The 24,101-nt window shown below is 34.0% G+C and overlaps 1 protein-coding gene across 1 annotated transcript in view; it reads left to right on the top strand.

Moving 5' to 3' along the window:
• LOC124366683 (ras-specific guanine nucleotide-releasing factor 1-like) overlaps window positions 1–24,101 on the top strand; it is a 191,202-nt gene that overhangs the window by 92,666 nt on the left and 74,435 nt on the right. Inside the window, exon 3 of the mRNA XM_046823283.1 lies at window positions 8,896–9,027. Coding sequence (XP_046679239.1) covers window positions 8,896–9,027 — 132 coding nt within the window. The remainder of the gene's footprint in view (window positions 1–8,895; window positions 9,028–24,101) is intronic.

Below are 24,101 nucleotides of genomic sequence, written 5' to 3'. Positions count from 1 at the left end.
AGGTACGAGTATGCGATGCGAAGATAAGAGCATACGATGCGAGTGTACGAGTATGCGATGTGAAGGTACGAGTATGCGATGTGAAGGTACGAGTATGCGATGCGAAGGTACGAGTATGCGATGTGAAGGTACGAGTATGCGATGCGAAGGTAGGAGTATGCGATGTGAAGGTACGAGTATGCGATGCGAGGGTACGAGTATACAATGCGAAGGTACGAGTATGCGATGCGAAGGTACGAGTATGCGATGCGAAGGTACGAGTATGCGATGCGAAGGTACGAGTATGCGATGTGAAGGTACGAGTATGCGATGCGAAGGTACGAGTATGCGATGTGAAGGTACGAGTATGCGATGCGAAGGTACGAGTATGCGATGCGAAGGTACGAGTATGCGATGCGAAGGTACGAGTATGCGATGTGAAGGTACGAGTATGCGATGCGAAGGTACGAGTATGCGATGTGAAGGTACGAGTATGCGATGCGAGGGTACGAGTATGCGATGCGAGGTACGAGTATGCGATGCGAGGGTACGAGTATATGCGATGCGAGGGTACGAGTATGCGATGCGAGGGTACGAGTATGCGATGCGAAGGTACGAGTATGCGATGCGAAGGTACGAGTATGCGATGCGAAGGTACGAGTATGCGATGTGAAGGTACGAGTATGCGATGTGAAGGTACGAGTATGCGATGCGAAGGTACGAGTATGCGATGCGAAGGTACGAGTATGCGATGCGAAGGTACGAGTATGCGATGCGAAGGTACGAGTATGCGATGCGAAGGTACGAGTATGCGATGCGAAGGTACGAGTATGCGATGCGAATGTACGAGTATGCGATGCGAAGGTGCGATTATATGATGGCGAAGTGTGGGGACAATGACTAACTCAGTTTCATAGTATCTGTCACTGACAATATTCAGGCCAATAACATCGGCGTCTTGCTGTGCAAGCTAATATGCCAATAGAGGAGATACTTTAGTAGATGTTTAGTTTCTTGTTTATAGCTTAAACCTAGTTTGAGTGTTTTTGTCCTTCATTTTTATAACCTTTTAAGTGTTCAACCTTAATCTCCATGTTGTAATTACTTGAAAAGGAAAGCAGATGGAAGTTCTCGAAAGGCCAAGTGACGTTTTTATTAAACTCAACGATGCCACTTATCCTTACGTTCCTATTAATTATTCAATCCATCCTCAATAATAAACATATAATCTGGAGCAATCGCCATATTAAAAAAAGTTTTGTGTACGATATACTTACTATTATGGAACTGATCTAGCCTAAAACCCAACATTAAACCTATGTAGCCTACGTCTAAAAACTTGTAATTAAAAATATTTTAATGAGTGAGATTATATTTAAATAATTAGTGTATATGTTGGCAATAAAGGTTTTTTATGATTTTCCCTTTCATACCACAAGCTAAATAATTAAGTTCTCCTGTATGAAATTTTGCACGTAATTCAACAACCGTGCCTTGATGTGGGTACAGTAGCAATCCTCCAAATATAAAATTGGTTGAGTTTACCCAATAGAATGTAATTGTAGGCCTACGCTTGTTATAGAACTTTACCTTAGCCGCGAACTTCAAGGTCGAGTCGTGGGAATGATGGGGGGGGGTGGAGACATTCACTTGTACCTTGATCAGATAACAAAGGCACCTTTGAAACCTCAGCAGCACTTGAAAATGTTGCGCTCCTTCTCGTTCACCGTCTTTATTACAGTTTTGTCCTCGGAGAAGTAACGTTAGGAGGTTTATATCGTTTGATCACACTGGGATGCATCTACTAAAGGACGTCTGTAACCGTCATGAATACTGCTGGCTTCCCTGGTTTAATGCAGGTCACATCGATCTCCAATTCCACGATGATGTTGACTGACTTGTATTATTGCAATGGCTAGCCGATGGTTGATCAATAAACGACATAGAACTTCATAATAAATAAACAGATCAGATACCTATGCAGTCTGAGAGCGCGGTTTAAAATCTTTAGATCAGACTGTTTGCAGCTAACAAAGGATGACTGTGAACATGCAGGCAGTGTAGGACTGTGAAGCTCCGTGAACTTAGGTTTAATACTAGGCAGATTAATCTCCATCCACATGCGTAATATTGATGTTTAATATTGCCGTGGATAGCCGATGTATGTTCAGTAAATTTCGTAGCAATTAAGTACCTTCGGACGTCTATGACATTATCCATTCTATGGACTATCAATTACATATCCATACATTATTCATCGAAATGCAGTCGCAGAGTGCGGTCTGAAATCTCTTGATCACTCCGTGTGCAGTTACCTCAGTCTAGTCCCAACATCAGTCCTGTCTTAAACACTTCCAAAACCAATCCTAAATTTCCCACTCAATTACAAAAATAATTATCTCTCAAATGAATAGTTTCATCCCCTTGCTGGATTTACTGGACGGTTAAATACCTCACTGTGGCTCGAAAATCCAGCAGCAAGAAATTTGAAGAAAAAGAGCGAAGCAACAAATGATGTAACGAAAATCTGGATGAAAACACGAAACGTAGAGATCACGAAAAAGTGCCCGCCCAAAACAGACTCCTAACAAATTAGTCTTAAGCAGACATTTTTTTAATATTCGGTCAGAGAAAACTGCTTCGCCAGAAGGGTTAAGCACCTCCAAATATACTTTTAGAAAAAAAACAAAGTAAAAACATTGTAACTTTATCAATCTTGTTATAATTATTATATAAGTTATTAGCTTAATATTTGTTGACGCAAAATTAGACATTAACGGACACAGCTCACACAATCTAGCTTGTAGCTTAAACACGTAACTTAAGGTCTATCGGCTTAACTCCACTTTTAATGGGAGTACATGATTGGCTCTGCCGCGTAACAAAGTAATATAGGGAGCGGTTACGATTATTTGTTTGTCACTATTCAGTTTTATGACTTATTATATACGGATTAAATTGTCGTAAGTAAGCAATCTAACTTTATATATTCGTCCCGTGCTATTTATATTAGATACTTTAATTCTAGTGAAGAGTTTTCATTGTGTATGTTCTGTTATGAGAAACAGAACAGACACTCATCGACGTGTTCTGAATCGGTTGTGATTTCGGATTTGAATCGGTTCTCAATTCGGTTCTGATTCTGATCTGAATCCGATCACCAGATCGGATACTCAATCGATATTGTTTGTGAATCTTAGTCGTATCGTTATTTGTGTACTCAAAGGCAAAGGCAGTTGAAAATATGTTTGCCGTCCTTGATTGCTGAGTGGTTATCGTCTCAGTTCACCATCCAATGGTTCTAGGTTCGAATCCCTGTTCGGCCATTGGATTTTTACTCGCTAACAAATTGTAACAAGAGCCTCCAGAGGCTCTATTGATCAAAACCTGGAATTATTTAATAAACGGTTTCGAGTTGGAGTTTTAGAGATTCGCGAAAAATTAAAAAGATATACACTCATGTGTTACAGGTAAACTAGTTTATACACACCCTTATAAGACTGAGTGATTATAACTATATAGCCTATATAACTACACTATATATAAATAATTATATATATATATATTTTTTTTTTACTTATGTAAATTTTGTTGCTGTGTTATTTTTGTTTTATACTTTTTATTATACCTTTTTGAAAACGGCAAAGCCGAAATATTAAAGGAAATTCAATGTTTATTGAAATAAATATTTGTTATTATATAAATATATATATATATATACAAAAGTCATATATATATATATATATATATATATATATATATATATATATATATATATAACGCATATGTGTATGTATATAAATACAATATAATTCAATCGTAAAAAGTAAGGCTCTGTGGTGTAATGGTAGCATGGTAGCACATTCATCCGGCAAGTGAGAGATCCGTGTTCGAGTCTCGGCGGAGCAAGTAATTTTTTGTGATTCAATGTTTATTGAAATCATATATATATATATATATATATATATATATATAATTTTAATATATATATTATATATTGTATTTGCTTTGAGGATACTCAACATAGCACTAACTTATTTATCATACATTTATTTAAACCCTGACGCAAATATTGTTATGTTGAAGTTTTGTACGGAGACCCACCTCAACTCAATCAGAAGTTCCAAACTGATGGAGTTCGTGAAACGTAACTTTAACTGTCGCAAGAACAACGGGAAACTTTTAAATACAGATGAATTTAATTTTAAAGCTAAAATTGACTTATTATTTATATAACAACAATTTCATCTTTGGAAACAGTCCTCCTCGTGCTATCAATTAACTAATTAGTCAAACATCGTGTAACAGTGTGTGAACATGTGGTGGAGAAAGTTATAATCATACTAATTGTGATGACGGGGAAGAAACAGTAAACTAATCACACTTTAAACTTTATTTTACAATAGTTATCATTAGATACGAACATTTTATACTATTCTTCATAAAAATCTGTCTATTGCAATCGTCCTCACGTCGGAATTTCTTGGAGATTTTTTTGGATTTTCTCCGATTATGATCCCCAGAATCCAAAATCCACCATAATCTAAAAATTTCATATGTCTGTGTTTATATATGTATGGCTTATCCAATATAACAAGAGCTTGTAAACACGATATATATATATATATATACAAATCCTAAACTTATGTTTTTTACATACACTAAGCAATTATAAACCACTTATATTTTCTACTTTTTTCAGCCAATATTTTCCATAGCTTAGACGAGTTCGTTAGGCAGTATTTACGAATGGAAAATTTCGGGATGGCGGGTATTTACATTCGAGCAAAACTTTTAACTCGACTATTCCCAATGTGTGTGTGTGTGTGTGTGTGTGTGTGTGTGTGTGTGTGTGTGTGTGTGTGTGTGTGTGTGTGTGTGTGTGTGTGTGTGTGTGTGTGGGTGTGTGTGTGCGTGTTTGTAACATCCTAACCTTATGTCTTTTACCTATACTAAGCAATTATAAACCACTTATATTCTCAACTTTTTTCAATATTTCTTAATGTTACAAGAAGGTGGCCGTGCAAAGTTTTGAGAATGAATACAGGTATTAGTTATAGCGCAAAACAAAAATGTATTGTAGAATTCTTAGAGGCAGCATTTGTTTATAGTTTGGACGATTTCGTTAGCCAGCCTTAATCAGTAAACCTTTTCAAGATAGTGGCTATTTTCAATTTCAGACAAACTCTTATCTGGAGTGTTTCACAAGATAAATGAAGACATATAAAATAATAATGCATATTCAGTTTGAAATTTCGAGATGACGGCCTTAGGTGAAATCTACCTTTCTTCCGACTAAGCCGGAATGGATATTTATACTTAATGATAATATAATTTGTGAGAGGATCTCTTTCCAATAGTTTCCTAAAATAACTTACCTCTAAATTGAAACAGGATTATATTCCGTATCATCTCTATGGCACAGTAGCTCAAACTAAAAATAGTACTTTATTTATATCGGGCAGTTCATACAGCAATACTTTTGCACCATAAATTTGCAAAAATTAAGATTGGTCTCTGAAGAGAATTTCATACAGTGGAAAGATTCAACAATCTGATGAAGTGTGGGTGGAAATCATGTGTGAGGATTCAGCTCACGCTTCATCAGATTATGTATTAATTTAGTTATTCAATGTATATTCATGTCCGGCTGCGGGTCTCTATGGAGAGCACCACTTGTACTTCTATATTTAACTTTTTTTTCTCTCTGGAAATATACCTCATTCGTCACTGTGATGAACTCTGCATAGAGGATTTCAGGTGTTATGTGCAGAACATTAGGCATTAATGTATGTCCAATGATACCAAAGATGTTTTGCTAGCTCAGAAACTCCTCTGTTACGCTTCGTCAGTAGGCATAGCTTCCAGCTCTACAGTAAACTTGTTTGCTGCTCGTTTAAAAAACCTTTACGATCTTTACGCAAGCTATTTTAATTTAACACCTACATGTTACGAAAATACACCCAACTCCTAGAAATTGTTTAAAAAAAAACATGTTCTTCTAGCATTTATCGTTACACATATAGCATTTTAATGTTTTTTCTTTAAAACATTTCTTAATTTTTATCCCCTTTAGCGTCCAGGCTATTGATATGTTTTGTTTTCAACATACTGACTGCAGAATAATTTATATTCTTAATAATTTATTAAGAGAATGAATAACATTTAAAACATCCTTTAAAAAATTTTGAAACCTACTAAACATTTATTATTTTCAAACATTTAGAAACTCCATAATCTTGAAACTTTACGAGACAAATAAACGGATTAATTGTTTACTTCTGTAACTATAAACGGGCTAACTATAACTATGGTTGAGAATAATTATTGCTTAAAATTACTTAACGGTTTTAAGAAAAAAGTCAATTTTTATTTATTTTATAAAATACTCCAATGTTATTAAATATGGTCCAATTTTTTGTGGTTACAACAGGTTAAAATATCTGCCAAGCTCTGGGTTAATACTGTATCTGTTCAACGTTTAGTCCGTATCTATTAAGAACCATAGAATTTATTGGGTTCGCAATTATTCTCGCAATGATGTGTACTCCTTAAAATGTTGTACACCCGCTGATTAGACATTTTACGCGGTATAAAAATCAGGTAGAAACAAACATTTTTGTAAATGAACTTTATAAACTTTTTGATTTCGCTATAATTGATATATAACCATTCCTTTTCCAAATTGAATGACTGCCATCTTGAAACCTTAAGTGATATCTAAAAAGAAAAATAATAAAAGCTGTTTATAATTACGTAATATATGTAACAAATATATATTTTTGGATCTGTTAAGTAAAATTTACATATTTAAGGAATTAATGCAGTTATAGTGTTCACAAGCTCGCGTTATATTGCATAAGCCCATAGATACACATACATTATATATACAAGGTGATTGAAAAGTCTGCGTACGGCTTAATATTTTACAAACCATAGCAGATAACATCTATAAACTTTGCACAGTGTCATATGGCTATGTAAACTATTTTTCCTGGCTATTACCATGACATGCCAACCATGGGGGGACGGCCCACAGAGGAAAACATGGAAAAAGATTTTTTAAGAAAATTAAAGCATGGGTCGAGTGATACCTCATTTGAAAGAGCTCAGTTAGTAGAGTTGAATGCCGCAAACTGCATCTCAAAAGGTTTATCCAATCAGAAATGGCGGGTTGTTTTAGGTACACATTGTGAAGTACATTATGCGCTGCCATTTTTGACTGGATCGTCGTATTCTGATGCGGTAGGCGGCGTTTCACTCCACTAACCAATGGTTTCACTGATAAGTATTTATAAAAAAAATAACAAAAACATTTAATTCAAAAATTAAGTGCTAAGTTAACTATTTCACCAACAAAGAACAATGGTAGAACTTAATAAATTCATAAACATAAAGACGACGAATTCATTTTAGTTTTATTTATTATGTTATAAATTTATGACATAATTTGCTAATTAAAAAAATTCTGTGAAAACACATCGGTTAGTAGAGTGAAACGCCGCCTACCGCATCAGAATACGACGATCCAGTCAGAAATGGCAGCGCATAATGTACTTCACAATGTGTACCTAAAACAACCCGCTATTTCTGATTGGATAAACCTTTTGAGATGCGGTTTGCGGCATTCAACTCTACTAACTGAGCTCTTTCAAATGAGGTATCACTCGACCCATACTTTAATTTAAGATTTCCATGTTTTCCTGTGTGGGCCGTCCCCCCATGGTTGGCATGTCATGGTAATAGCAAGGAAAAATAGTTTACATAGCCATATGACACTGTGCAAAGTTTATAGATGTTATCTGTTATGGTTTGTAAAATATTAAGCCGTACCCAGACTTTTCAAACACCTTGTATATGGTTTTGGATCCTAGAGATAAATATCCCGGATATATTTCTTAAATATCCCGGAAATTCCGTCTTGAGGGCTATTGCAATAGGGAGATTTTTATGAAATCTACTTAATAGTGAAATATTTTAAAACTAATTTATTTCAAAACAATTTTATACGCAAGGAGTTCTACAATGGTCTACAACTTACTGGCCAAAAATAACTTGCAAACTAAATACTTTGCTGGGTCATCGAATATGGTGTATTTTATAATCAGTCATTATTTTTGTAATCAATCCCATAGTTTTTACGCATTGAATTCATCGCTTGTATTACTTTACTCTCAGGAAAAGAATATTTACTGATATTTGTGTAACTGGAGTTAGCTATACACTTTTGGTTGTATACTTTATTATTTATACTGTTCACAAAACAACATACAAATGGAATTCCATGAAAATTGCATCCTTTCTATTTAGTTTAACACTATATTCAGTACCAATTAATTATGAAACAAATACGATGTATAAGAAGTGTTTATGCTTCAAGTATTGTGAGCATAAGCAAGTTTCACGACTTGTTTTATTTTATTTTTATTTAATTAATTTAATTACGGTGTTTTAATTTTTGTTATGCTGCATTTATTCTGGCCTTTTATTTGGAAACAAAGTCACCTAAACCAATAAGTTTCTTTCTTCTGTAAAGAAGGGGATAGTCAAACTTTAAATCCAAGAAAAAATAGCCAACACTTTCGAAGATTGTGGGAGGTACTTTGTTTATTGCCTTGGGGTGAACAAGAGGCACTGCAAACTCTCAGACCTGTGATGATCATTACAACTGAATGCTCCCTGCATTCTACGTTTCGTCATGTCCGACTCTGGAGGAATTTGACACAATGACGATAATTTCTAAGCTCTACTTCCGCTAAAATATTTCTGAGGCAAGGGACCCCATCGGAGGATTGCTTATTTCAGGATTCCTTTCCGTTTCTATGAAGATAAAAATAATGTACATCCCCATATGGGCTTGGAGAAGAATGGAAAGAATGGGCCAAGTTAATCTATAAAGGTATCTTTTTCTTGCAGAACCTGCTGTTCTACTACGATTCCGAGTCCTGCAACAGACCCTCAGGTGTCTTGCTCCTGGAGGGTTGTTACTGCGAGAGACTCATCGCTTCAGGAACCGGGAGCAAGAACAAAGACATCGCTGATAACAAGGTAAGTCCTCCTTACTTCATTACAGTTCTCGTTTAGTTCCTCGTATACAATATCATATTCGTTCTATTGTTATTTTTTGTCCATTATGATCATTTCACTACCTTACCCGACAATCTTTTTTGATTCAAAGTAAGCTTTGTTAATAACATCAGATGTAAATAATATTTTAATGTTGGTTATTAGAATAAAGAATTAAGCTTTTCAATTGATTGAGTAGGATGGATACATCATTGCTATTACTGGTGTGTTTTATTACATCAAAGGAAATGTAAACATACATGTCTTGGTTATGCGAATACAACATTTGGGTTTTACGGTTAATTTAAGGGAATCGATACGTCGATGCTTTTAGTTCGATATTTGACTCGATGTATTAAGCGATTTATTAAGTGGTAGTATGATGTGACACGTTATTTAAGAGACTTTACATACAATTCAGTTACCCATGAACGCATTTTTCTACTTCCAAATTAAACTGTAAAACTCGTTAACAGTACAAAATATGAACTTTTAATTTAAAGTAATAATAATCGTAAATAATAAATACGAGTACAGTACTTGAGAGAGAACGTAGAAAACCGGTGACATTTCAGTTGGGCAATCACTGCAGTAGCAGCAATACGAGTTACTTATAAGCGGCTTTTAAACTCAGAAGATATCAAAGAAGAGAGTTGGAAGCTGCTTGTAAGTCCCTAGGAGCCGCGAGATTGAGGTCCAGCAGAGAACGATGTCTGAGTCCCGACTTAGTACTCGATATAACGGAGCGTGCTCCAGTTACATTTGTCAGCCTTCCTTTATTAGCGAAGTCCCGTCTGTCCTCAACCTCAGGGATACGGTTTTACAGTTATTAATACAAATAACCGATATCCTAGATATCGATAAATTTGATTCGATATTCTATTCGATTGTTGTGGTGAATCGAGACGTCCGATACGTAACTGCACTCTAGGTTGTGGTGAAAATTAATTAATTTTATTTATAGCAGTCGTATGTTTTATGAGCATCACTAAAGTGTTTACATTGTGCAAATTTTATCCTTTCTAGATAATATTGAGTGATTGCGTTATGAGATCATACTATACAACTCCATTAATCTGATAAAATGCCAATGGCGCAGTGTAGCGGTTACAACGGTTATCGAACAATAACCAGATCAAGCGACGTCGAGCGTGGAAGGGTGACCGCTAAGCGATCCTGTCCTTGCAAGCAGTCCGTCTGCCCAGCCATTGGTGGTGGTTCAGAAGTTAACTTTAAGCCGTTGGTCCCCAGGTTGTGTTAGAGAGGGCTTCTTAGCCCTAACTTCGCCTGATAAAATAAAACATTTTTACTTTTTACTATTTTTTATTCAACTTCCACGAAAAGTGTGTTACAATCAATACAAACTGTGGATTAAACTAGATAGATTAGGAGTTAATAATATTCAATCGGCGTTAAAAAAATTAAATATAGCTTGAGTCAAAACCATTTGGAGATTGTTCATTAGAAGTTGACACTTTCAGATCGAGAGATAGTTTTTATGATTGCCTCCCTTAATGGGCTAAAGTAAACTTTGCCCCGGCTCGAGTACTTACTGATCAGTCGTCCGACCGACACTCCAGAGAATAAAAACCTACCGGTAAGTAAACGGCACTGAGGAACCAATCAAAACTTTGTCGCGAGTCTTCCCACTTTCATCAAGTCGTTCCACAAACTGCCGCGCGCCTTATCTTCGTAAGGATGCGGTTCTTATTGTGTTGCCACCTTTTTATCCTTACTACTATAGTAATATTGTACAGTGTTCATCGATAGTGACCAAATTGAATTGTGTAGTAAGTACCAGGGTATGAATAATTCTTATTGGAAACAATGTAGGCGTACTCTACACCAACATGTTACGTAAAAGGCTTCGCGTAGGTTCAAAGCAAACTTTAAAGCCTAAATCTCATTTTATTATTGACAGATGCAACGACAGAAATACGGAAAAACTTTTTACGTACACAAAAAATGAAAGGAAGCCTTCTGAGTGATTTAAAATTCCATAATCTTCATGCACCGTCATAGAATTCATTTTAGTCATTGAGTAGAAATGAAAGAGGTGTCATGCAAAATAAATCCACTGATGAAATCTCTCTTGAGGTATACTGCCACATGATACATTCACATTTTTGTTATTTTTAAATAATAAATACTACACACCAAGTGACCTTAAAATGAATACATTTCTGTTGAGATAGTCAGGCTAAATGAGTTAATATGTCACACGACAAAAGCTCCTAAGAATGTACCTTTTGTTTAAAAATGTACCTATTTATTCTATCAAAAACTCTTAAGAGTGTAATTTTTGTTGTGTAAACAACCTTCAGATATTTAAATAATGGTTATACCACTGAAAGACAACTAGATAAAGAAACTGACTGTATTAACATTTATTTATGTGATTCACGGATGGTTTGAAGCGCGTTATGCTAAGATATATTATATGATTTCAAAACAATATTATTTAATATTTAAAACCCGTTTGATACCTTGCCATTTCGACTTCCACCTACACTAGCGCGGCTGACGACCGATTTCATCCTTAGGGTAAATTTCTCTATTTATTTCAAGAAAATACGGTTTGTGTCCTTATGCAACGTACAATGATCTCGGCTCCCGGAATATCAATTAATTGGAAAATTAAAATTTGTTTTAATTCCAGTTAATATAAGATTTTAACAAAGAAATGAATAATTTATCTCTTATACTAAAGCAATTAGATGGTAGCACATCAATACATAGTATAAATTAAAGTAGTTTTTTGTGTTGGACTTTTAGTGCATCAATATTTTCTGCAGTACTCATGGATTGATACGGTTTTCACTGGTGGCTTCGTTGTGAACCAGGCAGGTTTCTAGGTATGATAAATCAATATTTTAATTATAGAAAAGTTTTTATGGTGAGAAAGTTGATGTTTTTGAGCGCTTTTATTGTTAATACATACTAAACCTTATGACTTACAAAAAAATAATATGTACATTTGAAAAAGGCCTACAAAGAGGTTGGACAGAAAGGCATATTGCAAATATAAAACACAAAGTTACTATCTGACTTATATTATAAACTTAAAGTCAGTTATAAAATTCTTTCAGTTTTCTTATGAAAGAAGGCTTCCTGTCCTGTGTATCTATATATATTTTCTTGGTCACGGAACAAATCAAAATCAACTATGAAACAGAATATGGAAAGACCAGAGTAAAGTACAATTGCCATAAATATGCACTTTTTGACTGATTTGATTGATCGTGACAAAATAAAAAAACATTATGGTTGCCTGTAAAGTCGGTTTTACGGGCGAAGATTTTACGTGACAACGTCTTTTTCTCGGTAGAATATTTATTGATATGAATATTATTAAATTGCACAATAGGAACAAGGAATTGAATGAAAATAAGAATTGCACAAATTTTAACTATAGAAATATATTTTGTTTACTAAAACATTGTACATAATTTGAAATTAATTAAAATTTGTTATTGTAAATGGTAAAGTTGAATAAAACATTTACTTAAATTGGAATTTGAAATTCTTGCTAAACACAGTTAAATTCTAACTCCGCGCGTGGTGATTGGTCGGTTTAGTTCGTTTGTTTGGTCGCACTGTTATGACAGGTTAGAGGTTATAATTTGTTATTTTAAATGTTTGACTAGCAATACGCGCTGTTTCTTCTCAATCGACTGAATTACGATTGATTGCAGAGTGATTTAAACTAATAATTTACTTAACACTATTAACATTTGTCAATAGTATGACATAACCTATAAACTCAGTTTCTCAACTTTTGTGTCAATCTAACAATTAATCAATCAATCATAGTTTACGATAATGAAATATCAGTGTACAATTATTTACCTTTATCGTTGTAGTTGTTGTAAATGACGAATCTAAGCACTCCACATTTTCACGAATAAACATAGTAATCTGCTTTATCCCGTGCGGCGGACCCACAGTTATCTGCTTTATCCCGTGCGGATCCCGTGCGGCGGACCCACTGGACGGGCATCGTAACGTTACCGGGCGTTACACTTTTTCATGAGTGACTCCGAGCCGCAACCTAATTTAAGACGTTGTCACGTCAAAAAACTCAATTAAACGACGTAAACATAATTCACTCGAACCAGGATTTTACATACACGTGCCTAAGTATTGGGAGCTAAACCGTGGGTTACTACTAGTCGTCTAAGAATAGAATTATTGATACATTATTTATAGTGTGGGAATCTAGAGACAAGACGGTGAGAACCGATGATTGCGATTATTTTCGTCCTCAACACGTCCACTCGGGACAATGAGCCTGAGTGAACAGAGAGGAATTCCTCGACCCGGAAGTAACTTGTTTACTCCAAGGAGCATTCTCATCACGTTTTCCTTCCTTCCGGTTCCCAAAACAGTAGAGTGACATTTAAAGTCGCACCTGACCGTTTTATTAGTTATAGCTAAATGAAACTGTTTTCATAGTTGGATTTTGTTATCTTACATCCACTTAATCCGTTCGTTTTTTTACTATGCTGAGGGATATTAAAATAAATTATCCATAAATCTTGATTTGAATTTTATTTCAGTTAAATAATTTTCTTCGTTTTGTTGAACCCACCCTTGTACCGGTGTATTCTTATTTAGACAAGGTAGCTTTCGATGGTAAGCATGTACCTCAATGAGATTTGGCTGAACATCGATATTGAAGGCTGAAGGCGATCACTCTGTGGTCTGGCAAAACTTCGCCTCTGTCTCATTATCTTACTGTCCACAGGAAATTTCGAAAATTAAATGAGCTATCGAAATAAAATTTGGCATGGAAATTCAACAAAGCCTCTTATGTGATATGTAGTCCAGCGAACTCTTACCACTATGAATTAAGTTGTTCGAATTCGTAAAATTGCCTTTCGGATCACTCGTTTTTCAAAATATTTGGTTTATTACTTATTAGGGTAATATTAAGAAGCTTCCTCAATAATTAAATCTTAGCTGAAACTCTCCTTTAATGTTAATTTTGGTTTCTAACTTATTATTTGCAATGGTTTAAATTATTTGTAAATTTTTTTTATATTAGTTTGGTTTGAGTCCCTGAATATGTTCTATAAACTTATTCTAAAATTTTGTCACCGAAACGTACATTCCTGCTTTAATGATATCATCATCCTACAAAATAAGGCCATCAGAGTAATAGCAGGAGTACAGTCACTTTGCTCATAATAACATCATTACAAACCACTTTTCATTAAACTGCATTTACAAAATGTTATTAGTTTATATATTTTTGACTTAACATCGTACATCCTGAAAAATATCAATCTCTCATTTTTAGCAGTAAAATCCTACATGGCTATGATACTAGAAATAGAAATAATATTTCAATAGAGCATTGTAGGTTTAGAAAAACACAACACGGTCATGTGTTAACTTCTCAAAATATTTACAACAAATTAAAAAGCATAATTCAAAAGTATACAACAAATTAAAAAGTATAGTTCAAAAGTATCCAACAATTATTTTACAGCTAAACTGTATGACTGGTTACTAAAAAAACCCCGTTTTATGATCTTTCAGAAGTTTTAGTACTTAAAATATAAATGTCTGTAAATATAAAAAGAGTGTTTGGTCCTGTACCTTATATTTATCGTTTTAGTATAGTACTTTTTTTAAATTAGTACTTTTTACATTGAAGTGTGTTTTAACATTTTAGTATTATGAAATTAAATTAAACTAATGAAATTAAATTAATAAAATTAAATGAAAAATGCCCTCTCTGGAGCTATAAAAATAGTATTCAGTTTTTAATTATAACATTGTTTGACTTTATCTTTTTGATGTATACATAACTTTGTTATCGATTCTTGTAAAATGGCAGTAAAATATCATTATTATTTTAAAAGTCCTACTGGTTTAAATAGTGATAGTCTTTAACTTTCTCGGCTTATCTTAACTTTTGCTGTTCGTATAGTTAAAACACATAAAAATTAAAGGGATTAACTGAGTGTTTCATTTTATAATTCAAATGGTGGTTCATGTAATAATTTTAATGTTTCATTGGTTAGATCTGGGAAAAAATGTATTTTGAGTGATTCATATAATTACCACAAAAAATATAATCGCACTGTTGACGTGACATAATTGGCCTTTTTATTTTTCAAAATAAGATACATATTGAACCAAATGTGATAAGAATTAGTTTTATTTTACTATCAGTACTGAACTTTTTACTGATGAAAATTATAGTGTTCACATTTTCCCGCTTCAGATATTAGAGAATACCCTAGTATAATTTTAATTTGTAAGAGTCAGTAAATGTGACTTTACTTATATAAGTTACAAAAACAAGCATTCTTGCATAATTTCTTACTTCTACTTAAACGAATATCCATCGAAGAATTTTCGTTTCCTTTGTAGAAATCACTCTCTTCTCCACCCCTTTCAACTGTCCACTCTCATAAACCCCCTTCCCGCCCCCCATCGTACCCCCCGCCGACGCCAACCCTCAACCAGACAACATTGTTCCCGCGGGGTAAGGACGATCCAATCTGGTCCAAGATTAGATTCTACCTTTGAATTTCACTAGACCCTTTTTCACTGGAATCAGTCCCTCTCCATCAAAAGAATTACTAAGTGCTTTTGTATCCGCTTATGCGTTTAACCCTATATATTATGCAGGTGCAAAGAGCCAGAGTTACTAACACTGAAAATAATGCAACCGTACATATATGTGTTAAAAAAACTATATCACAATATTTTCCAAAAAATTTTAATGAAGTAAAATTTTTCGTTTCATGTAGAACTATTGAAACGCTCAGTATAAAAGCTCTCTGTTATTTTGCTTTAATCCCACATCGACTGTTACTACAGCCTGTGAACGTATCTAGTGACTAGTACAGTATTAATGTTACAATCAAAAGTATGCTATAGAACAATGATTGCATATTGAATACAATTTTACTACTTAATTACGTTAAGTAAGAAGTATGCAGCATTTGTTTAGGAAGTAGTGCATCCTAATAATGTTATAAATGTGGAAGTGCCTTTGTTTGTTTTTTGCTTTCACTCTTAAACTAGTCAACCGATTGTAATGACATTTTACATGGACATTCTTTAAATACCTGCTATAAATATAGGTATATTCCTATTTCGAAACTCCCCCGGGGGGGTCTCTAGAGTTGCGAAATAGCCTGTTAAATGTAAACTGTTCTGTAAGCATTGTTTTATGACAGCACAACCATAAGTTTAATTAATTTAACCAATGTTTTCTATTTGTTTATGTTTAAAGTGTGAAATAGTAAGCTTGATAACAACAACTCTGAGCACAGAGTAAGAAAATATCCAGATAAGTATACACGTGCAAAGCCTAAGAATTGCATGCGAAGCCGCAGTGGGTAACTGCTAGTAAATCATAAAGTTAATAACTGTTGTGTTTAATTATTTTACATGTTGTAAACACAAAAATTTTGTCGAACGAAATTGACTTAAGGGCCAAAAATCGGATGTTTTAAAAAACAATAACTCAGGAATTAATTCCGGAATCAATAGTATTTTGAAATTTAGTTATCATTAAACTGTAAAAGCAAGTTTAGGAATTCTGCTTTGAGGCAATAATCATATTTCTGTGATATTTGAACGAACACATAAACTTGTTATGGTGACATTAATTATTGAGCTATACACTTCCTAGTCGGAGTGATATTTCGAAAATTCTTAAAAAAAAAAAAAAAAAAAAAAAAAAAAAAAAAAAAAAAAAACTCAAATGGAGTACTAAAAAAATAATTTCTTTTCGACACATTACGGTATTTATTTTTACAAAACATGTCCACCTCATTGTTATTTATAGACTGGAATGTTTAAACACGTTTTTCATAATTTCGGACTTGTTATCTATTAATGAATTACTTTCATGTTCAAAAGACTTTCAATCGGTTTTGAGCATTTATTTCCTTTTTTTTCACTGGTTCATATTCGTAAGATTCTTATATTTTAGAATATTTAGCTTAATACATTTTAAAATTGAATTCTGCAGAAGTTTAAATACATAACCAGTTTTTAATTTGTTGACATCGTTTTACTTAGTTGTGCATCCTTCTTATCAAACCAATAATATATGTTTATCGTCCTTTATTGAATTTACAGATACAAAACAATGTTACTCATTAATAAGTGTGATACTATTGAACATAAAATTTCAGAACAAATCTATTTTGAGTCCATGTTCTGAGAATTAAAACGAAACTTTAGTGGTTTAGAAACAATGCCTTTCTGCATCTGTACCTAAATACTTTTATGTACTGAACTTGGTAGACGTTATAATCACAAAGTATAAAACTACCATACACAACATTTACTGCTTAACCAATATCTATTAATGTACAGTACCACTCTTAAATATTTGTTTTAAATCTACGCAAATTTAACCCAAGAGCAATAAACCGATTTCATAGGTATCTATACGGTGTGTTCATAAAGTACAATATTTTAAAATTCTTAATATTTGTTTAGTATTGGCCGCTAATTATTAGAATTAGACTATGAAACACGTTTCTTTTAGTTTGGCCACCTCCGAGTTATAGCGGCCATCTTGTATTCAAGTTTCCAATATTTCCAAACACAAATAGAGTCACGTAATATATAATTTTAACTGTTTTTACGTTAAGATCGACAGTGAAACTTTTTTTCGATATCTCAATCCGTTTAAGAATATTTAAAAAGATGCAACTTTTAAATATGTGATTTTTACTATTCGTAGTTGATTTATTAAACCAAGCTGCTTCTATTACATGAAACTTTTATCATAACATTTAAAACTTAAAGTGTGGAACTAAACAAAGAAATTTTGGTTGTTTATTATTGGTTATTTGCTAAAGTGATGAGTGTTGTTTTGTAATGAGAATTTAAACTTACAATGGACAGACCAGATTGCAATTAAAAGTGAAAAGGCAATTCAAACAACTTAATTAACAATATATGTACTTGTTTTAATGTCACTCTTAAAAGTACAAAATACTATTACACATCAATCACTTTACAATACAAAACCAAGAACATATCAACCATGTGTTTACATTTCAATCAAAAAGTTCTGAACCAATATAATATGTATTTTGTTCTTTAACATAGATTGGAACGCAAATCAAACTATTAAGATTAGGATATTGCCGACATGAATCATTTAAGTTGAATTTTCAAAATATTTGATTTACAATTGTGTTTAAAACGAATGTTAAGATCAGCTCAATTTCACGTTCCACTTAGTGCAGCGTCTGAAGACTAATGCTGTGACAGACTTGACTCCTGGAAACCGGAATCAACATCCATCTGAAGAGATCCAAAACAGTCGACGACGAAGAACCTCAATACATCGCTCTGTACATCGTTTCGACATCATTGTATTACTGGAGTTGAACTTAACATTCGTATTGAATCAATCCTTCCCACCATTGCTATTCGTTATGTTAAGTGTATTTAACTTATTAAAATTAGTTTTATTTATAACAGTATGATAAGTTTTTCATTAAATTTTAATAGTTATTGATCTTAGATTACTTTAACTTGAAATTGTTCAAGAAGATTTCATGTTATTTGTTCAGCATAGAGCCATTTCAAAAATGTTTGCAAAATATTAACACTAATTTAAATCTAACACCTATTACGTTTCATTTTTGTGTGTAAACAAAATAAATCTGATTTGTGATTCAACTTCGGTAAAGCTATTTTTTGAATGAATGACTTTTGGAAGTAGGTGATTTTTTTCAAAACTAGAGGTTATATTTTTCTGTTTCAGAAAGTGAGTTTTGGTCATCGCAACTACTAATTTTAGCAACACATTGTCACTTTGCATTAATAAATTAATAAGTTTCATTATTTCCAAATCATTAAGAATTATTAATCCATAGCCCTGAATTGCGAATAGACAATCAATAATAACACTATAAATTTTAAACAACGTCGACTCCAGATGGGTTATAATCTTCGCATTTAGTATTCATTGACGTCAGAAGATTATTTTCTAGAAGTTAAAACTATACTGTTTGAACTTTTTGTCAATGAGGAATGTCAACTCAATCAAGGAAAGTAACAATTACTACAAATAAAAAAATTACACACTTTAATTAACTCTTTAAATGAATTTGGGATACTGTAAAGTCGGGCTCTCTATTGAACTCATAATAAACTATTTACAATGATATTTCATACGCCTCCTTTCACATTTCAAATATTAATCTGAAATTAAACATGACAACCAAATCTCAAAACTAACCAAAACAAAAGTAATTTTTATTTTACAGACTCATACTACAATTGATAGATAATTCTGGACACTGTTGCATTTTTCACTTATTCCTTATTTTATCAACACACTGTAAAGTTTTTATTTGTATTCTCGAAGTTTTATTATTAAGTAGACGGATAAAGTAGTAGCCATGAATTTGCTTTATAGATGGAATAAGGTAAGTTAATACGACTTCACATATCGATATACACAATATATAGCATCAATCTGCAGGTAGATTCGGTGCCGCAACCAGGTTTCTGCAACACCGGAAATAGAATCAACTTGACTATTTCGTTGGTAGGATACACACTCTATCGTCACCTCCAAACATCGTCTACTTCTTCATATGATGTACCGAAATATGATAAATAAGACTTTTCAGACTACAATGATTTTTATACATTTCTTGACATTTTGCCAAATTTCAGGAGTTTATTATTGACTGAGCTTTAGCATTTTTAATCATAGTACTTTATCGGTCTCTTACAGTTAATGCTGCAGTAATAAATAAACCTAATTTTGTTAGTACTACCCCTTATAAAGTCCATTCAAGTCCCAAGTATGAACTAGACCTAAAACACTTCAACTTAGACTAATGAAACCCTAAGTAAAGAGAATACAGAGATAATTATATTAAGTCCTATAAACTGTAAATTATATAAAATGACAATCAGTAACAGGTCTACTGTCACAACCAAAGAAGGTTGGTAACTTTCTTGAGTCAAGCTCAAATTCCCTACTATGAAGTAATTCCAGTTCATGAAAATCGCCAAAACTTCGTAGTAAGTTTAGATTTCTTGCTTACAGCCATGGTCTGGGAATATGCAATCTCTTGCAGGATAATTTTATTCATACGTATGATTAGCATGTCACTTTTAGACCGAATGCGACTTTAAATAATGTCATAAATGATTACGATGCTCTTGTTAAGGATATGGTAATGAATGACTGACTATTAGTACCAGAAGGAACCATTGATTTGACTCATGAACGCTGTAAACATGAAATAATGGTGCGCAGTCTGCCACCAATAAAGTTGATGAGCTAATGCTAATGGCAGAAGAGCTGCACCCCGACATATTTGTTGTTTCTGAACATGGCTTCACGGCTGAGACCGTTTCTATGTTCAGAATTGACAATTATGAATTGGCTACAATTTTTCACCGAACAAATTTTAAAGGAGGTGGTGTGGCAATTTTTGTCAAATCACGATTGAAATTTCAACCCTTCAGGATGGATTACTGCTGTGATCTAGACTTTGAGGTGGGGAATTAAAATTGATACAAATTCCGCGGACAAAATTATAGTGATTGGCTTATATAAATCCCCAAATGGATGTAACGAAAACTTTTTTGAAAAGTTTTGAAACTTACTAAATTGTTCTCAATTCAAAATCGTTGAAATTAATCATTACCGGTGACTTCAACATCGATGTGTTAGACCACACCACCAACCCTCTGACCCAGCGACTACGGGATATTCTCAGTTCTTTCGGCTTAATTTGGTCCGTGAACTCGCCAACTCGAGTGACCGCTTCGTCGAGTACAGCCATCGACAACGTCATTACTAACGTAATAGACTGTTCTGTTTCTGTCATAGATGCGGCCATCTCAGACCACTTACGCACAGGAAGCCGTGATATTACACCATAACCCAAAATTTGAAACTCCCGTCAATAAAAAGAAAAACGGGATCTAAAGCCGGCAAACATAGAGCTTTTTAAGAAGTTTTCTAATGAAAAACATCATGGGAATTTCTGGATCGCTTTGAGCGGGTGGAGGATGCCTTTAACGCGTTTTTCGACTGTTTAACTCACTGCCTAAATTTGACTTGTCCATTCAAAAATTTTAAAGAACGTAATAAGAAAAAGAGTAATACCTGGATTACTCAGGGTATACTCGATTCAAGAGAAAGACTAAAATTTTATCATTCAATATATGTTAAATCTGAAAATGAGGATTTCAAACGCTTTTTTTTCGAAATTTCAAAAAGGATTACCGCAAAGCCATAAGAAACGCCAAGGCACGAGACGTTTGAAAACCAACTAAAAAATCCGATAATCTTTCAAAAAGCGCCTGGAATAATAATAACCTAAACACAAAACAACAAAACACTTCAAAATTTTTCAATTCCGAAACTTAAAATTAATAATAAAATTATTGATGATCCATTAAAAGTGGCAATTGCGTTTAATGATTTCTTTTCAACTGTTGCTGGAACAGACAGTTCTTTGAATCAGAATATACCCTGCGGAGGGTTATTGACTAGATCGGCCTCGTCCATGTTCCTTCGTCCTGTGAGTGAGGTGGAGGTGGCCCGTATCATGCAGGATCTCAAACCTAAGAGGTCTTGTGACATTAATGGAATGTCTGTGTGGTTAATCAAAAAGTGCTTTAAGCATATTTTGGACACCACTCACAAAATTAATCAATCTCTCGTTTGCACAGGGTGTCTTTCCGTCCGTACTGAAGATATCCACTGTGATTCCAGTTTACAAAAAAAATGATCCTTGCTCCTCTAGCAACTATCGTCTAATTTCTATCCTCCCAGTTCTTAGCAAAGATTTTTGAGAAAGCTTTCCTCAATCAGCTTGAAAAATTCCATGACCGCTTCGAAATTCTCTGTCCTGAACAGTTTCGGGTTTAGGAAAGACAAATCGACCATCGATGCCGTAACTGAACTTATTCATAATGTTTGTCGATGGCCTGGATAAAATAGAACGTGTTATGAGCATATTTCTTGACCTCTCCAAAGCCTTTGACTGTGTGCATCATGCGACACTGCTGCAACCAGTTATGGACTAGTGGTATTAGGGGTTTTGCCGTACGATTGGCTCTCGTCGTATCTTAAAGAATAGAGAACAATGCGTACGGATTGCGAATGCTATTGTCTAATAGGATCAAAATGTCCTATGGTGTCCCTCAGGGATCAATATTAGGGCCAGTTCTCTTCCTTATTTATGTCAACAAGTTGAATACATCAATCCAGAATGGAAAGGTGATTCAATATGCTGATGACACGACTCTCTGTATTAAATCGAAATATAAAACTGACCTTGAAGTGAAATCATTCATCAATTTAAATTCATGCATCGAACATTTCTCAAGACTCAATCTGAAAACAAAACAGCTCAAAATCAAACTCAATAATTTTTTGCCTTCGCATCGACAATAAACAGGAGTATCGTCCCGCAGTAATGATGGACGATGTTCTCTTGGAAGAGGCCAGAATCCGTTAAGTTCCTTGGAATGTACCTTGATCGAGGACTGACATGGGACTTTCACAATTGACAGCATCTGCTCCAAGGTTGCTTCTGGCATTTATGTTTTGCGTAAACCTTGCAAAATTCTGTTCTATTGATGTATTAAAAACTGCCTAACTTTGGCCTGATACATCCATATTTGTCTTACGGCTTAAGATTGTGGGGCAGCTGTTCTAAATACAAATTCGAAAGAGTATTTAGAGCTCAAAAGAAAGCTATCAGAATTATTTACAAATTGAATTTCAGAGAGTTGTGCAAAGATGCCTTCAGAGAGCTTGGATTGTTAACTTTACCCTGTCTCTATATTCTCGACGTCGTTCTATACTGTCGACTTAAAATGCGAGTTGATCCAAGGCAGTGACGTCCACCAATACGAGACAAGAGGCAGGGACAACTTTTCGGATTGTTTCAACATAGAACGAGTGCAATTTGAACACTTGCCGTCCCAAGTTGGTGTGAAACTGATAAACAAGCTGCCTGAGGTAATAAAACATCTCATTGATTCTAAACTATTCAAATCTCGATTAAAACACCTCCTGGTGTCAAAGGCGTTTTACTCCGTTGAAGATGTTCATGTTGAGTTGCTGGGATTAAAATTATTGAAAACTATTGAAAAACACGAATAAAAATAAACCCCCAGTTCTGTATACAATTAAAATAGCAATAACTGCAATGGAACTGTATATTATTATGAATGTACTTGACGCATGCATGCAATGTAATAATTGTTTGACGCAATAAAGGTAAAAAAAAATCAATTATGTTGCAAAGTTACTCTCTAAAACTAAAAACTCTACAGATTAAATTCTAGGGTAGCTGTTCATACACGACAAACCCGACTTGAATTGTGTTTTAAGGAACAGAAATGATGAACTAAAGCAACTCACTGAAAAATTTGACTAGAGCAAATTCGTGTCCATAAATCATTTAGCAACCTAGGTTTGCTCTACATTTCAACCTGTCGGGCAAGAAGAGAATGGTATCTATGACAAACTATTAATTTTAATTCACCATAGAACACTGTTAAGAATCCTATATTCACTTTAATTTCTGAGTGAGTGAAGATTTGTAAGGCGCATCATAGGTCTTCTGATTACTACCTCCCTTGAGTATGTTCAAATTTATGATGATAACTTGAATACTGATGTAAGTTTTTTTGGCCTTCCAATGAATTCAAAAACTCCTCCATAACAGCTGAACATGATGACCATACATCACCAATCACGAGTGGAAAACATCACGGATACTTCTTCAAAACGTAAGCGGATTATTGTGGAATTTGACTGAGCTGCTGATGCTCATTGACCTTGCATCACCTGATGTCGTTTGCTCGAGTGAACATTTGAACTGTTTTGAAATAGATAATGCCACGCTGAAAGATTATACGTTAGTCTTTTATTGCAAGGACGTAGCCATTGAATGGCTTCAAGGGGTCCGGACCCCCCAAATTTAATAAATAAAATCATTTAAATAATTCAGTATTACTTACATGTACTACTGAAAGTCCTTCTCAACAAAGAAACGGGTCAAGAACTTTTGAAGGAA

The sequence above is a fragment of the Homalodisca vitripennis genome, chromosome 7 (assembly GCF_021130785.1).
Source record: "Homalodisca vitripennis isolate AUS2020 chromosome 7, UT_GWSS_2.1, whole genome shotgun sequence".
NCBI classification, from domain to species: Eukaryota; Metazoa; Arthropoda; class Insecta; order Hemiptera; family Cicadellidae; genus Homalodisca; species Homalodisca vitripennis.
Note: the sequence above shows the minus strand (reverse complement) of the source record. Positions and strands in the feature narration are given on the sequence as shown.